Source organism: Austrofundulus limnaeus, unplaced genomic scaffold (assembly GCF_001266775.1).
Source record: "Austrofundulus limnaeus strain Quisiro unplaced genomic scaffold, Austrofundulus_limnaeus-1.0 Scaffold48, whole genome shotgun sequence".
Classification (NCBI taxonomy): domain Eukaryota; kingdom Metazoa; phylum Chordata; class Actinopteri; order Cyprinodontiformes; family Rivulidae; genus Austrofundulus; species Austrofundulus limnaeus.
Window position 1 is genome coordinate 1861511 of NW_013952450.1, and position 16642 is coordinate 1878152.

Below are 16642 nucleotides of genomic sequence, written 5' to 3' on the forward strand. Positions count from 1 at the left end.
ATCCATCCATCCATCCATCCATCCATCCATCCATCCATCCATCCATCCATCCATCCATCCGCTTTATCCAAAGTCAGGTCGTGGGTGCAGCAGCTTGAGCAGGGAAGACCAGACCTCTCTTTCCCCAGTCACCTCTTCCAACCCTTTTGGGAGGACTACAAGGCGTTCCCAGGCCAGCTGAGAGACATAGCCTCTGTCCTGGGTCTTCCACGGGGTCTCCTCCCAGTTGGCCATGCCTCAAACACCTCCCTAGGGATGTGTTCAGGAGGCATCCTTACCAGATGCCCGAACTACCTCAACTGTGGATCGGTTGATGTGGAGGAGCAGCGGCTCTACTCTGGGCCTCTCCTAGATAACTGAACTTCTTACCCTATCCCTAAGGGAGAGCCCAGACACCCTGCAGAGAAAACTAAATTTGTATCCGCTATCTTGTTCTTTTGGTCACTACCCAAACCTTGTGACCATAGGTGAGGTTAGGAACATAGACTGATCGGTAAACGGAGAGCTTTGCCCTACAACTCGGCTCCCTCTTCATCACAATAGACCGGTACCGAGTCTGCAAAATTGTGGAAGCAGCCATCTGTCATTCTCATGCTCCATTCTTCCCTAACTCGTGAACAAGACCCCAAGATACTTGAATCCTCCACTTGAGGCAGAACTTCACCCCCAAACCAGAGAGATCAATCCACCCTTTTCCAACTGAGGACCATGGACTCAGATTTGGAGGTGTTGATCCTCATCCAAGCCGCTTCACACTCAGCTGCAAACTGCTCCAGTGAGAGCTAAAGATCATGGCTCGATGACGCCAACAGAACCACATCATCTGCGAACAGCAGAGATGGAATCCTTGGGCTACCGAACCGGACTCCCTCCGACCCCTGGCTGCATCAAGACACTCTGTCCATGTAAGTTATGAACAGAATCGGTGAAAACAGGCAAGCCTGGCTGAGTCCAACTCCCACTCTGAAGGGTCCTACTTACTATGGGTAAGTCAGACCCCTTTTGTCATATGTATTTTATATTTGGATCTGCCAGATCCTCTTTGGACAACAGTGTGCAGCTCATACTTTTTGAAATACTTTGAGAGGAGATTCTTTTAATCCACAGTAGGATAATTTGTCACTCAAGGACCACAAAAACAAAAAAAAGATTGTGTTCAATTCGAGATGTGAATTCATTCATAGTCCAGTGCCACCTATAAGGCTGAACTGTAAAATGTTAGACCCCCTGAGTCAAATTATGTGGTGCAGTTGATCCAAATATAGTATAAATATGAATGTGTGTATAGGCAAAGGCCCAAAAGTTTGTGTGCAGCAGCATAGGGAAGTAGGCTTTAGAGTGCCTATATCTTTTGGTAGAATGAAAAATTGGTCAGTGTTGAATCACATACCTTATAAATGAAAAAAAAAAATAGGACCAGATAAATGTGTCTCACAAAGGACACACACACACACACACACACACACACACACACACACATATATTATTTTGAAACATTTATAACATTTTATTTTGTTATTTTAATTTTAAAAAAATTTTGTGTACCAAAAATAGTGGTGGGGTAGCGCCCTAGCGCCCTCTATTGACCAGCCGCCAATATAGATATGAGTTGTATCAGTGTGTAAGCAGCGACACACACACACACACACACACACACNTATATATATAACATTAATGAGGTGATTAGAGGCTGTGGAAAACTCTCATGAGGTTAAATGATTCAAACAAAATGCTATTTAACAGCTAAGTCAAAGTTTGGAAAAGAAAAAAAACAATCCATTTATATTTAGTTGCACAGAACATACAGCTTTTCTCTTGTGCACAGTTTCTAGGCCCCCTGTAATCACTGCTTCATTATATCTTGAGTTTCAAAATGAATCAGTCATTTTTAAGACAAACATGTCTTGCTTCCCCTAAGCAGCTGAAGTGTTGCAACTGGTCAAATATGTAGGCGGATGGGGGCGGGGGGGTTTGTAATATCTGTTGCACATTTTCCCAWCTCACCTACCAGCTGGTTGTTTTCACACTCAACTGTCCAAACAGGAAACAATACATACTGTATGTGCAGCATGCCAACAGGACTTCCCCCACCCCCTTCTGTTTTCTTTGTTACACACCTTTCGCCACTTCACTCCAGTTTTCATGAGTCTTCATCACTTTACTGCTGACTTTTAAAAATTATCCTTCCATCTACCTCAATCTCAGTCCCCTGCTGTTGTCTTCTCCCTGTTCTCTTCTTACCCATTTCAGTCTTATCTAACATCTCCCGTCACCCCGCTGAACACCCCAACTTCTCACTTTCAGTGTGCCTCTCTCCCTCCTTCCACGCTATCATCTCTTGGTGTCTGTGTGCCGAGTTGAGGTTTGGTTAGGAAACCAGAGAATCGAGTCAGAGACACTCAGGACAAGAGGGAGCCTGCCTCATAAAGTTCATTTATAGCAGCCCAGACCATTGGAAATCATGAACACAGTTTAACTTTTGAATACTGGATTGAGTGTATTTGTGTGTGTTGGTAATAAATGGTTTCAGGAGAAGTAGAAACTGGTATACAAACTTGCAACAGCAACAATAAATTATTTTGTTTTAAGGAAAATAATTTCACATAACACTAAAGGTACCATCACAACCACTATMTGTACGCGCCCATTTATACTGAACTGTTACAGTACAAATGTTTCACATGTGGTTCTTTTTTTACCTGCATTTTGCTGACAGTCACAGCAGAGAAGAAGAAAAAGAGACAATTCAAAGCATTCTACATCAAATAAAAAAAAATAATGGTTGCTTCAGAATAACTTGCAGAATCTTAGCCTGTTTTGTTCAAATCAGATGTGTGGAGAAGTTCCCAGACCAGATCTAGAGCAGCAGTAGAGAGTGATATGACATGCATTTATGGCAAGCAGAGTAACACCATATTATTAACACTTTGAAGTCAACTAAGGCATTATTTATTTAATATTCTCGATATTAAGACTCCTTTTGCCACACTAGCCATTACTTACTGAAAAGCTCAGAGTATGTCAGTGGAACAGCTTAAACAGTTCTGTTTTGATTTAACTTTTGTACCACGTCTGGCTTTAAAATATTAGAAAAAAAATACTCATTTGTTTTTTTCTTTTGTAAAACAGTATATTTCTTACCTAACAGAGTATGATACTGAACATGTTTATAATGCAAAGTGATTGTTTTTCTTGTATTATAGAATAGAGAACATACCAAGTGAGAAATTCTGCCTTTTGGTATAACTATGGGAAAAATGAAACACATTGCTTTTACACAAAACATTAGCATTTTGTTAACAAGTACATACTGAGAAGGAGCTGAGTTGTCTGGGTTTGTAAAAAAAAAAAAAAAAACAACAATAATGGAAAACAGTGGTGCCTTAATGAGGATGTCTATTTGCTTTGATGTAGCGCAACAGGTTTGTAAAAATAACTAAACTCACAAGCAGTTCCAGCATTGAAAACCACACATAAATCCAGGGCCACTGTTGTGAAGTTTCAGCCTTACAAAATTATTCATAGAAATCTTTTTTTTAAATTTGTATTTTTTATGTTAAGGCCACTTTTACTTTGATTTTAATGGCAAAAACCCTCTTCTTAATAACTCCATAATTTCTGGTAGTCGTAAAACTAAGAAAAGTAACATTTATTTTGTCTTTGTAAACCTACTTCAATAGGTTCTCATCAAAATGCTAAATTTAGGCAATGACATATTCAAATACATGCCTTTAGACAAACAGCTGAAGATAATGAATATCTGATGGTATGGTGACAAAAAAGATCATTCACTCTCGTTCACACACACAAGTGAATAGAGATGGTTGTAAAGACTTCAAAATGACTGGAGAAAGCAGAAATACTGACTCACTCATCTGTAATGTCTGTAACACCAACAAAAACTTTCTTTTAAACACTAGACTTAGGTAAATTTGTACTTCATTTAGGATTTGTATATTTAATCTTAATAATTTTATTAGATTTTAATGCAACCACAAAGCAAAAATAAAGTAACTTTCATTCCAAATGAGCCAGAATTTGTCTCGTTCTGCAGTAATTTTGAACTCTTAGTATGTGATGATTAGAAATTCTACAGGCAAAAAAAAAAGATTGGCATTTATACCCTCCTCATTTGTCCTTTCTGTTTAAACTGAAAGCCCGCTGCCACATAGATGAAAAGAAAAAAAAATCAAAGGAGAGAAAAAAGTGAGTAATATTGAATTAAATGAAAACCAAATGAGGCAAGTGGCAGACTGTCCAAAACCACTTTACGTCCAGGCCCTCGGAGCGTTGCCCCTCATTTTCCAGTAAGAAATTAGCGATTTCTCTGTTCTTTTTATACTCCTTTGTGCGCAGTTCATAAGAATTAGCACTGCACACACACAGCCTAACACACTCCTAAGTATTACAATGTGTGTTTGCTCATGCATATGTGTGAGCATGAATATTAAGGACAGAAATCAGACATGCAGGCATGGGTTTTTGCCACTCTGTCAGTGTGTGCTTGTATTAATGGAACAACTGAGGGAAAAGCAGGCGAGCTGCTTTTCCTGACATCAAAGTTCAGACCCCATCCTTCGGAGTGCTGTCAGCGTGCTCTTATCCTGGAAGACAGCATGGCATCAAGCAGAGCGGAGGACCTTCAGGGGACGGAGAGCGGTTTGGCCCTTCACAGCATTCTGTGTAACCTTACAATGAAACACTTACTGGTATCAAACCGACTGCTCTTTTCCTTTTTGACTATTATTTAAGTAAACATGAGTGCTGATGGGTTAAAAAGTTTCCATCCCCAGGAGTACTTTAAAGAATCTCTTTTGGCAATTAAAAACTACTTGACTAAATTTAATGTCTGCATCTCTGCATAGAGTTGTAGAAAAGACCTCCTGTCATGTCCTTTTATAGACCCATTATTAAACATCAAAAATTTTCCCATGTATAAATCCTAAAACTAAGAATGCTCTAAGTCACGTGTCAAAATCAAGGCCTGAGGGCCAAATCTGACCTGCCAAAGCCTTTTATGTGACCTGCAAGAGCTTCAAAAATGTATTCATATCTTAAAGTAAGCTGCTTTAAAGCCAGCATTGACCATAAACTGTGTCTCCCATAATGAATGTCTGTTTTTACCCACAAAATGGTTCCACCACTAGGTGGAGGTGCACAGGGTTTAAAAGTAACCAGTAGCCAACAGCTGAAGGCCAGTGAAATTTGCCGTTTAAAATCTCCATTCACTACATTTTCACAGGATATTCTTGATGCAGTCCAGTTGTACTAATAATGGGAATTTCCTACTTATACGTAGTAAATTAAAACTGGAAGGCCACTCCAATGGGAATTCCCTGTCTGAAAGTGGGAGAGTTCAAGATTGAAATCTAGTCAGTTGTACATGCAGTACTTTTCAGTGTTTATAAGAGAACATGTTAAAACACTGCTTCTATGCAAGTAATACTACATAGAGCTCAGTTATTGACTGTTACTGGTGCTCAGCTGTACCAGTGAGACAAGGAATGTGATTTCTCATGTAGGGCCAAAATAATGCTAATATGATCCTCAATGAAAATGAGTTTCACACCCCTGCTCTGAGTAAACTTACACGTCCACAAAAAGTTCAAATACAATAAATGTAAACATTTGCTCATAACTATCAAAAAAGAATTGATGAAAATATGCAAAAAGATTCCAGATTTTGCAGTAAAAGTCTAGAGTAAAAAAATGTTAATGTTTAATTGATTGTCTAATTAAAGCAGGTGAAAACTCTTTTCCTCAAATGCTAGATYCTGTTGGCCAGCTCATTCTCCTGACTGTAACAAAAATGTCGATACCACAGCTCCGAGGGAGTAAAAYATTGGAGTTAACTGACATACACTCAGTGGATTTTGGAAATGAGCATAATAACCAACATTAGCCATTAAAATGATCAGTTTRCACAAGTACATTTACAGTCTTTCATTTGAGACAAAAACAACTAACAAACTGCTGAAACTGGCAACCAACTGACTKTTTCCTTCCTCTGCCTTTAAACCACAAACATCTGGTGATCATCACCGCCAGTTGATACCCGATGATCAGTAAAAGTTACAGTGAGTGCATGGTTTAATAAACTGTGTATCWCTTCTATAGTATATAACTGTTCAGAGCTTAAAAGTGACAATGTCATTTTACATCAAAAGTATACATTTGTTGTGTCAAATTACCACCGCAGATTAGACTGGTAATCACCAGCTTCTTTCATTGGTAATAACACAATTTATTTTTCCTTGAATATTTTTGAATAAAATTATATTTATTGAATGTATTTTTGTTACAAATACGAAAAGTTTTTCTTCCTGTACTTCTTTATGATTGGAGTGAATTGGTGAAACAAATATACTGTTGTTCATATTTTCATGCAATTTTATCTGCAGTTTTTTTGTAAATTCCTCRTTTTTCTGCAATGAAACAATAGCTACGTATTTTTTCTTAAACCCTAACTTTACCTTTTTTGCACTCTTTTCTCCAACCATACCCCAAGAGACTCTTAGCTATGATTAGCTATAACAATAAATGCCATTATCTTTATTATCACATTTTCCTGACCTCTGTCAACCCTGACAGATTTTGAGAAAAAAAGAAATAAATTGGCTTCAGTTTTGCACTTGTACATGAACTGCATTGCCACACAATTTCCCTAATGGTCGCAGCTTGTTTGTTTATCTGACTTCAATCTATATAAATGGCAATGGTCCACTAAATGGAAAGCGGAGTGTTAAACCAATAGAAGGTAAAGTGTTAAGTAAACTGCTTTTCTGTGGAAGGCTGCTGRGAGTGTTCCAGCTTGGTATTTTGTGTGATTTTTGTCTAACGTTACGCGCTTTATATTCAATTTAAAGGGCAAAATGAGGGTGCAGCACAAAAATACACATTATTAGACCTTACTTTGAGAACATGTATCGGTGGATGAAAAGCTCACTTTTTCACGTTTAATTTCACTGGAATTTGACTTTAAGGTTAGCACAATCCAGTGTTTTTTTAACAGCTTCAGAGCATTTGGATCATGACTCTAAAAGATTTATCACTCAGGTAAAACTTTAAATTAAACAAAAAGGAAAATAAAATAAACACAATAATCCGAGAGCCACATTTTATGTTGAAATTATATATTTTCAAAATATGAAGTTCTAAGTTTGGGGTCTGCTTGAAAAATAGTCTCACTTAGAGGAGCTATAGTAACATTGAACAACAGGTAATTTTTTTATTCACATTGTTTTAACTTAATTATACCAGTGATAATAACCTTTTTAAAAGCTAACATTATTTGAAGACGTAATTTTGCACAGCCATTTTCCTGCAAAGAAACTAAAATTCTCCTATTTTTTTAAAAAAGACAGAATTTGGGGTATTGTGATCAAACCTTGAAATTAACATTGTGCAATATTGCGTGACACTGCAAGATGTGTTAATGCTCCGAGTGCACTGTATGTCGCGAATGAGTCGGCTGCAACGAAGGCTGCACAATATTGGAACAAACTAGAGCTAGGTTCAGACCGAACACATTTTGAATGTCAGGAGCATCAGGTTTACATGCAAAGTCTATGATGGACGTTAGTCTAGGGACGTTGAGAAGCCTCGCGGCGTGTAGCATGTTTAGCACGGCGTGTTTCGATGCGGTAGGTGCAGTTTGAAAGTTTGATGTGCGTGCAGCGCATCCAAAGCAGCTGACGCTGGAGTTGGAAAATCGGAACTTTTGCTGCTCGACGCAGAGCATCAACCAATCAGAGAGATTCTGCTATGTGACAGTGCATTTTCTGATGGGACGGTCTCTTGAATGATGCCTGCTAACTTGAGACAGTTGGACAGGAGCTCTATAGCTCTTTAGAGCGCCTGTAATCGGTGTCCTGACAGGAGATGTAGGCACCGATGTGGGTCAGCGGCTCGTCAAACTGGGCTCAGGACAAAAATAGATCTGAAAGTGAGCCTCGTCAGCTCGCAGCTCCTGGAGTGGTGAAAATCACCAAACTCAGAACGTCTCTGAATTATATGGTAAATGAATTATGAATTGAACACTACATGCTCTTGCTCTCATGCTACGTTCACACCAATCACATTTTGAGCATCCAAAATGCACCCAACGCCTCAAGTTGGACGCACTATGTTCAGACCAGGACAGAYACGTGTCTGAATGGCGTCTTGGKTTTTTTCTGGTCTGTCTTTAATGGCGGATGAAATAAAGATTAAATAAAGAAAAGGGCTTTGCTTTATTAACTTTAGAGCAAGCAAACGTTGTGCTCAGATAATTAATTCACCAAATAATTTAGAGATGGTCTGTTCGGTTTCAGTTTCACCACTCCAGGAGCTGCAAGCTGACGAACCATTTTTTTGTCCCAAGCCCGCAGTTCGTTTAATGAGCCACTGACCCGCATCAGTGCTGATATCTTCAGCCAGAACACCAACTGCAGATGGTCGATTTCAGATAAAGAGCTCCTGTCCATCAGTTTCACGTTAGTGGGCAACATTCAAGAAAACTGTCACACGGAAAAATGAGTCTCTCTGATTGGTTGACGCGGCGAGTCGAGCAGCAAAAGTTCAGATTTTTTAACTCAAGTGTCGGCTGCTTTGGATGCGCCGCATGTACGGAAAGCACTCTACCGCAACTTCTGCGTCCTTGTACGCCACGCTAAACGGCCTAGATGAGCCGCGAGACCCCTAGACACGCGTCTGCCATAGATTTTGCATGTAAACCGGCTGCTCTTGCTGCTCAAAACGCGTTTGGTGTGAACATAGCATCAGTAAATAAAGCAAAGCCACTTAATTTTATCTGCCATTGTACTGAGACCAGCCGAGGAAAACAACCAGAGACACTTCCCGACGTGCGTGACACTCATCTAGAGCAAATAACRAGCATCTGACCTCAAAGTGCACAAGCATCGAACTTGAAGCACTGGACACATTTTTCACACTGAAAAAGTGTTCAATGTGAATGTAGCACATTGCGAGTTTTTTTTTTAACTCTGCAATGTATATTGCAATATGAAAAAATAAAAACCTGCACTCATCTCACATTTTTTATGAGTATRTTTTTGTCTGTATTTGAAAGTTATTCGTTTTGTTCATCGCGTTGAAACCTGGGTATGTTTCCTTCTATCGTGTGCAAATGTGAATTGCGTTTTATCACAAAACGTGTTGCTTCTGTGTCTATTTCAGTTTTGGTTTCCGTCACACATTATTAGCATTCGTATTAACTCTATTCTATCACTTTTCATCCTGTTCTTTGCGAATTTGCACATTTTTCTCATTTTCATCGAGAACCTCATCGTCTTTCTCCATAGCCCGAGAATTCACAGGCAACACATCTCCAAATAATCTTGTCATTATTGTCCCAGAGTTTTCCCAAAAAAAAAAAAAAGAAAATTTGTTTTTCAAACCCAAAACTGCCCATGTCTGCCTATGGAAGCAACCCATCAATAGAAAAGCTGTAACACACGACTGATTAGTGACGTCATCGTTTAGTGGTTTAGTCCTTAGATCAGGGGTTCTCAAACTTTTTGGGTCTGGGGACCCCTTACAAGTGTGAAATATTTCCAGGGACCCCCTCATAAAACCCRTGCTGTTTTAGAAAGAGTTTACTGTCATTGTAACCCCTAAATACTATGAGAATATTATTTTTTGTTTGGTTTAGTATGTTTGTTTTACTAGTGCATTGTTCTCCATATTCATTAAAAAATCTAATTAACTATTTATTCATATATTTTGAGTTTGAGAACTTCTGCCTTAGATAACACATTGATTCCATGGTGACCTGCAGTATGGCTATTGCTCACACCTATATTGAAATGAAGATGCTCAAACAATATGTCATGCAGCTCTAACTACAACTACATCAAATGTCTGTAAAAACTGCCATTTTTGTTGAGGTCTTTTCTTAGCTTTGGTAGGCATATTTTACAGAGTTCACTCCAAAAATCACTGGTTGATGTATATCCAGTGATGAAGTTGTGCAAGTTTAATTAAAATCTTTCTAGTGTTTACTTAAAATCATTCTAGTGTTTGATGAGACATTTTGCTAACAGACAAACATGTGGTTCCCAGAATTAATGCAGTTTTAAGGAACAATTTTATGGAATTAGTAGCTCTTAAAGTAGGTATTGTAAATGGTTCTWAGCTACCACCACACCAAACTTGAGCATGGTATCTAGAGATACTGTGGTGGTTCATGAGATATTTTGTGGATCAGTCTCAGCTACTACCACATTAAACTATGGTTCTGTTTCTGTTGAACTGACTGAGTTATATCTATTTTGGAATTTGAGTTTAAGAAAATGTTTAATAACTGTAGGCTAAGCAAATTAAATTGCACAGACAGACTACAGGAAGTCTGATAAACATTGAAGAATTTCAAATATCTGACTGAATATTTCCAATAGATGCYACTACAAGCACGCGTGCTTCCTCCCTGACCACACTGATGACTGAGCATTCCAGAGGAGCTACTCAGGTCTTCTTAAGGTTTGGACCAACCTTGTTCCGCCTCCCAGAAGCACAACTTAACCCTAAACCTCGACYCTCTCCACCCAAAGTCTTTTATCTGACATGTCACAAAAGGCGAGTTGCGCTTATGTAACAGTGGCACGGCACCGACAAAGTCCAAATCCAGCTGTAGCTGTTTGCCCCTTCATCCCTCTTGTAAATGAGCGTGTTCATTTTACCCACTGTGCTCCATTAAAACCAGACCACATCAGTCGAGGTCTGAACTTTAAAGGCCAGGTCCCCTCTCCTGTAACACGGGAGGAAAAAAAAACACGGAGCTGTTAAAGGACCTCACACTGCACAAACACCTCGGCTCGTACACTTAACACCAAATCTCTGCTGGTGGACCACACGTCTCACMGTCAGTTTGCGACCACACAGTTCGTCTCTTAAGGCCAACAAAAGATCTTGTAAGACCTCACAGCAGACTCTTGGATGACTTCATAGGACCTCAGAGAAACCCACCTGTGACTCCACAAACCACAAAATAACCCCATGGAATAACTACTACAGTCTGAGCAAAGTAATTATAAACCTCGGGACTGATTGGAAATGAAGCTGTGCTATTTTATTAGAAAAATCAAGTGCAAAGGAGGCGTAATATTCTTTGAAACTGAGATCTTTGTTCCCAATAATGAGAAAAGAACACAGGAAACGCAAAGAACACATAGCAGGAAGCTCAAGGAGGATGCCAGATGCATGAACTGCAGGATCAATGGGTAGATAAATGGGTTGAGGCCAAGTAAAAAAAAGAAAAGAAAAGGAGAAAAAAAGAGAGAGTGAGAAGGATTCCCATGGGTGGGGCCGGGAAGGCAGCCTTGTGATGGAAAGCTTTCAAGCTCCTTTCATCGGCTGCCTGAAGACTGGAACTTTACAAGAGCAAGATGAGCTGGCGCCACTAAAGCTACTTGGCGCTCCTCAATGAAACCAAGATGCTGAGGCAGAAAAGGACCCTATCATCACCCTGCCCACTCCCTGCCACTGACCCAAAACACCAGCCCCCCAAATCCCCATCAGCCAGAGCTTTGATTTTGTAAACAGACATCACAACATTTTTGAAGTTCAGTTTAGAATTGAACAGGCAAAGCATTCCACTATTACAAGTCCAAGATACCTGCAATCTTTACACCTTTACAAGCTGAGAATCTAGGCTGGCCAAAATGTCTTCGGTACAGATTTGAGAATAAATACAGAAATTTACACACCGAAATCAGGCAAACTTTAGCTCACTGTGTGTACACCTGATTCTGTTATTACCATTTTTGTGCCATCCATGATGTTGGTTAAACAGCAATGGAACTCTCAGAAATCTGCAGTTTTCCTATAACGTTGGTTCTTTTCTAGACCATTAGCATAGCTGCAATACACTGGCAACCTAAAGTTTGAACGAGAGCTGTGAGGGGGGATGGGCTTGAGCAGCATGTACACAAGCGTGATTGACACTGGTCCTCCTGGCTCTGATTGGCCGTTTCTGACCCCTAATGGGAGTTTTCTGCAAATAGCAGTACTGCCAGAGGAGTTTTATTTTTTCACAGATTACCTGTCTCATATCCTACTGTCAGAACATAGTGAAAGTTTTACCAAATACATAAAAAATTACATTTTTAGAAAAGTTACCTACTCAAGCTTAAGTTGATCAGTTGTACTTACACGTGACTTATTTAAAATCCATCCAGTCACTCTTGAGATAAATTGATAAGAGCAAAAACTCAAGAAAAATGTTTGCTCTGTCCACATTGTGCTTTTTGAAATGATAATGAAATGTCTTACCAGTCCACACTAAGAGACCGTCTTCTGTAAGATGTTGGTCTGTCTGAAGAAGTCTTTTCCGCTTTCGTTGGTCGTTCTTTCAAAGAGAGACGATGAGTAAACTTGGAGATTCCTGACTCAGACCTGATAGACAGAAAAATGTTATCAATTATTAAACTGCTTTAAACTTTGATATTAAAATCTTGTTTAAGGTGAAAAAGTACTTCTCTTGCAAAGTTTTTACTCACAAACATCTATTTAACATCCATTAGATGTGCACTGTTAGTGTCTCAAAGGTTATAATATGACTGATTGGAGGGAAACCACAAATTATATCATCAGTGTTACTTTTGATTTTGCTGCCAGAAAGTTAAAAGTGCTTAGCCACATTTCATTAAGATGAGTGTCTTACTGTCAGAGCATGAAATTACACACAATGTTGCAGAAATCACTAACGTTCAAAGTAAATGTAGTTCATTAAGTTTATAGTATAACAGTAAATCATTCCCTGGAGAAAACATAAGATTTTAGGGAAAGTCACCCACTTCCTGGGCTAATTTTCAGTAAATCATCTTCATAAAAAAATAGGCCACACATATTTTAATCTCCTCTACCGTGCTGAGGCTGTCCCTKTTCAACTTTTTGCTCAAAACTAAAAACAGGAAACGTAATAATTTGCCTATTAAAGCCTGGAACACAATTTGATGAGGCTCACAGTGCAATATTGCTGTGGTCACACTGGAGACTAATCAAAATGCAATCATTGTTTCTATCAACTAGTCAGGCTTATTGAGGGGAATACTGAACAGCACCACAAGTGATGTCAGAACTCACTTTACAACCTGAGAGCTTTATGCAAATGCAACCAAACTTAACAATAATTCTTAATAATAATAATAATAATAATAATAATAATAATAATAATAATAATAATAATAATAATAATAATAATAATAATAATAATAATAATAATAATAATAATAACTCAAAGCATGCTGAACAAGACCAAAACTGAAGTGAATTTTTTTTTCTGACAATTGCCAAACAATGTGCAGGGTTCACTTTTTTCCCTTCATGTTATGTTTCCATTCCATTTCTGTGACTTTTACATAGTCAACATATACTGCAGCTCTTCTCTCAGTCTGAGCCAAAAAGCCTTTTAATCTTCCTGCTGAGCTTTGCTGGAGACCAAAGAAAAAGTTGGATTGAGGTTCATTAAGACTGCTTTCTCTACAACACAGCCTTTGCCTTATTGTTCTTGGTTTATGTGAGGAGCGGCAGAAATAACAGTACACATAAGGCTTTAATAAAATTGGATCTATAAAACTGTTCATGCTAGCTAACACTGTCGCTTTGATAACTAAATGGTGCCATGAATGAATGGCAGTTTGGAGATTCACCCAGTTCCCATTAATAAAAAATAAAATTGGCGTAACGTCATTGAGAACATTTTGGCATCCAGATGTAGGAGACTATTAGGACCTAGAAAAAGTAATTTCTACGCTTTTTTCCAGACAACTGGACACATTTGACATGTCCTGTTGAGTCTCATGCTACTGTCATGAACTGATTTGAGAGAGTCCATATATTTTATAAAAAAGTCAATGAATCAAATCTATGGCGTCACTATAAGTGTTTCCAGTGGAAAGAGACAAACTGTCCTGACCTTGAGTATTAAAGTAAACAGTGTAACACTGCATGCCAACAAGAATTTCTGCAACCTTCTTTAGAAAGCTGTCTTCTCTGTTTAAACTTGACATGATAATGATGATAATTTATGCCAAAAAGTTATTACTCTTCCTCAAGTGGCTCTTTACGGCAYGTATCTCACTTGGCTGTAACTGTTGACTATTTCAAAGACCCAAAATTTTGCAAATTTTCACATGAATCCACATTCAATTGATACTTATGAAAAATAAGTTTAGAGCAAATTTTAGGCTTTGTATGCATATTGCACAAATGTAATATATGTTTTTGGTAATTTAGTCACAAAGTATCTTAACTACGTTTCAATGTGTTTGCAATTTATTCTGAGCTTATTCACAATTTTGTCCCATTCTCAGGGAATCAGGAAGGTCAGGATCCCCTTTAAGTCTTATATTTCTTGCATTTTCTGACTAAGAAAAGCTAAACTTAAGATTCCAGATGTATTCCAGGTATCCACAACAACTGTATGATTATTTTGAGACATTTTGCAAACTTTATAAACTCGTACAAGGAATTGAGAACCCTTACGTTTCAAGACATTTAAGAAACTCCCTCGCCAATGTTTAGAGATTGTTGCCAACCTGGTAAGAGGCCTTTAGGAAGCACCAATATTGTAATATGTATTTTACAAATACAAACTAGTACAGTACATTTTTGTTTTTAGAACAGTGGTGACTAAACACAGTGCAAAATGATTCCCTTCATGCAAAGAATCATTGGAACAATAGAMAACATTTGATAGTGAAAGAAAATCCAWATGTAGASAAACTGTTTTATTATAAATCCATCCGATATCTATACCCACTTCTGCCCATGTCCAAAAGTCACTCTACAAGCAGTGGTGTACACCCTGGACAGGTCACAAGTCCATCACATGGCCACATAGAGACCAACAACCATTCACTCTCACTCACATCTTGGGAAAATTTAGAGTTACCAATTGGCAGTYAGGTTTTTGGTCTGTGGGAGGAAACTGAAGTGCCCAAAGAAAACCCACGCATGCACAGAGAGAACATGAAAACTCTACTCAGAAAGGTCCTTGGCTGGATATCTATCCTTCAACCTTTATATTTGAGAGGCAACAGCTCTACCAACTGAGCCACTGTCTTTGTAGAAGCATGACCTTAAACAAAAATGCTAAAGTTTGCTTTAAAAAAATGCCCTCTAAGATCATAATTTGTGACCCCCACAGCCGCWCTGCTCACCATTTCACTTCAACACCCTCAACTGTTTCCTGCCCTGGTGTTAACACCTCCAAAGAGTTGGTTCTTCTAAAAGAAAGGCATGCTTTTCTGTGTGGGATTTTAGACAGATAGCAGACAGAGGAGTCCTTAACTGATGGCATTAAGTTTGACAGAGTTTCATCTTCTTCTTGAATGACTTTTAATTCAATTAGCAGCACTTCTAAGTGCAGGCAAACAACTGGAACTGATWCCCATTTTAAATCAACAGTAGCTCTCAGTGATCTGGATAAAGGTGATTAATACATCAGCTTCTAGAGTGATCGCCTGGATCATCCTCTGTTAAAGATTGCTTTCATTTATTCACAAATACGCTTCGCCTGTGACCCCAATACCTACAACAAGAGTTTGTTGTAAAGCTTCATACAAATCTGTGGATCGAACACATCACAACATGACCACAGGACGATTGGATAAGATGTCTAATACTTAAAAACACATTGGATCACAACTTCAAAGAACATGAGGGCGAGGGGGGGCAGTTGACACAGAAAAGGACTAAAGAGAATTTCTTTGAGGGGCTTAGATGAAAAGTGCACATGTGAAGCAGGTGGATCTACTGCCAACTGGCTGGCTCTATAGGCTCCCTGAGAGTCTCCACYCCACACAGCTGTCTCTGATAACATCAACACAGCAGCCACGCCGCAATGAGGCAATCCCCTCAGAAGAGCGTTTAGGATGTCCCGGTTGATTTCCATTTCTGAACAGCATTTTTAAAATTACAATTTTAAAGGGAGTGGGGTATATGTGTGCGTGTGTGTGTGTGTGTGTGTGTGTGTGTGTGGGGGGGGGGGGGGGGGTAATGTATATTCCAGGCACATAGTTCAATTCTATACTACAACCAAGTAACTGTGTCATCCTCAGTTGTTATGAAAAGCTGTATATGTCAAGAATAAATTTGACTTTACATCATTTGAAAATGGCCTCTGCTCTTTAAAAAAAACCTTTTACTGTTTCTGACACTCCCACTTCTTCACCAGGTAGGAGCTTTTTACAAAAAGGTGGTGCTTTGTACCAGCAAGTGTTTAGGCAGCTCCCCATGGCTACCACAGGAGACTCRAGGATTTCTCAAACATGCATGACTGAGTCAAAGCAACACACTGGGTCAGTTTGTGATGAGGGATTGACATTATAACATGACATAAGTGCTCAAAAAAGTTGATTTTTAAGCWTTTGTATTGCTTTAAATTTATATAAAAGGTTTTCATTTTTTTTGACATGATCATTGAAACAGAACGGTCATCTTGACCACCTTCAAACGGTTTCAGCAGGAAGTCAAACAGATTTAATTTGTGTCCTTTTATAGAGAATGTCCACCAACAGGAGAGCTTCATCCATTAGCAGGATTATACAACATGAGTGAAGAATACGAAAACAACAAATGACTTGATGTTAAGAACATACTATCAGGTACTTTGGCACCTACTCCAGCTTTAAAAATGCTC

General features: G+C 38.8%; 1 protein-coding gene across 1 annotated transcript in view; it reads right to left on the reverse strand.

Annotated features, from left to right (window-relative positions):
• The window catches only part of ankfn1b (ankyrin repeat and fibronectin type III domain containing 1b), a 171684-nt gene that overhangs the window by 36135 nt on the left and 118907 nt on the right, over positions 1-16642 (reverse strand). The window contains exon 5 of the mRNA XM_014008234.1: positions 12271-12393. Coding sequence (XP_013863688.1) covers positions 12271-12393 — 123 coding nt within the window. The remainder of the gene's footprint in view (positions 1-12270; positions 12394-16642) is intronic.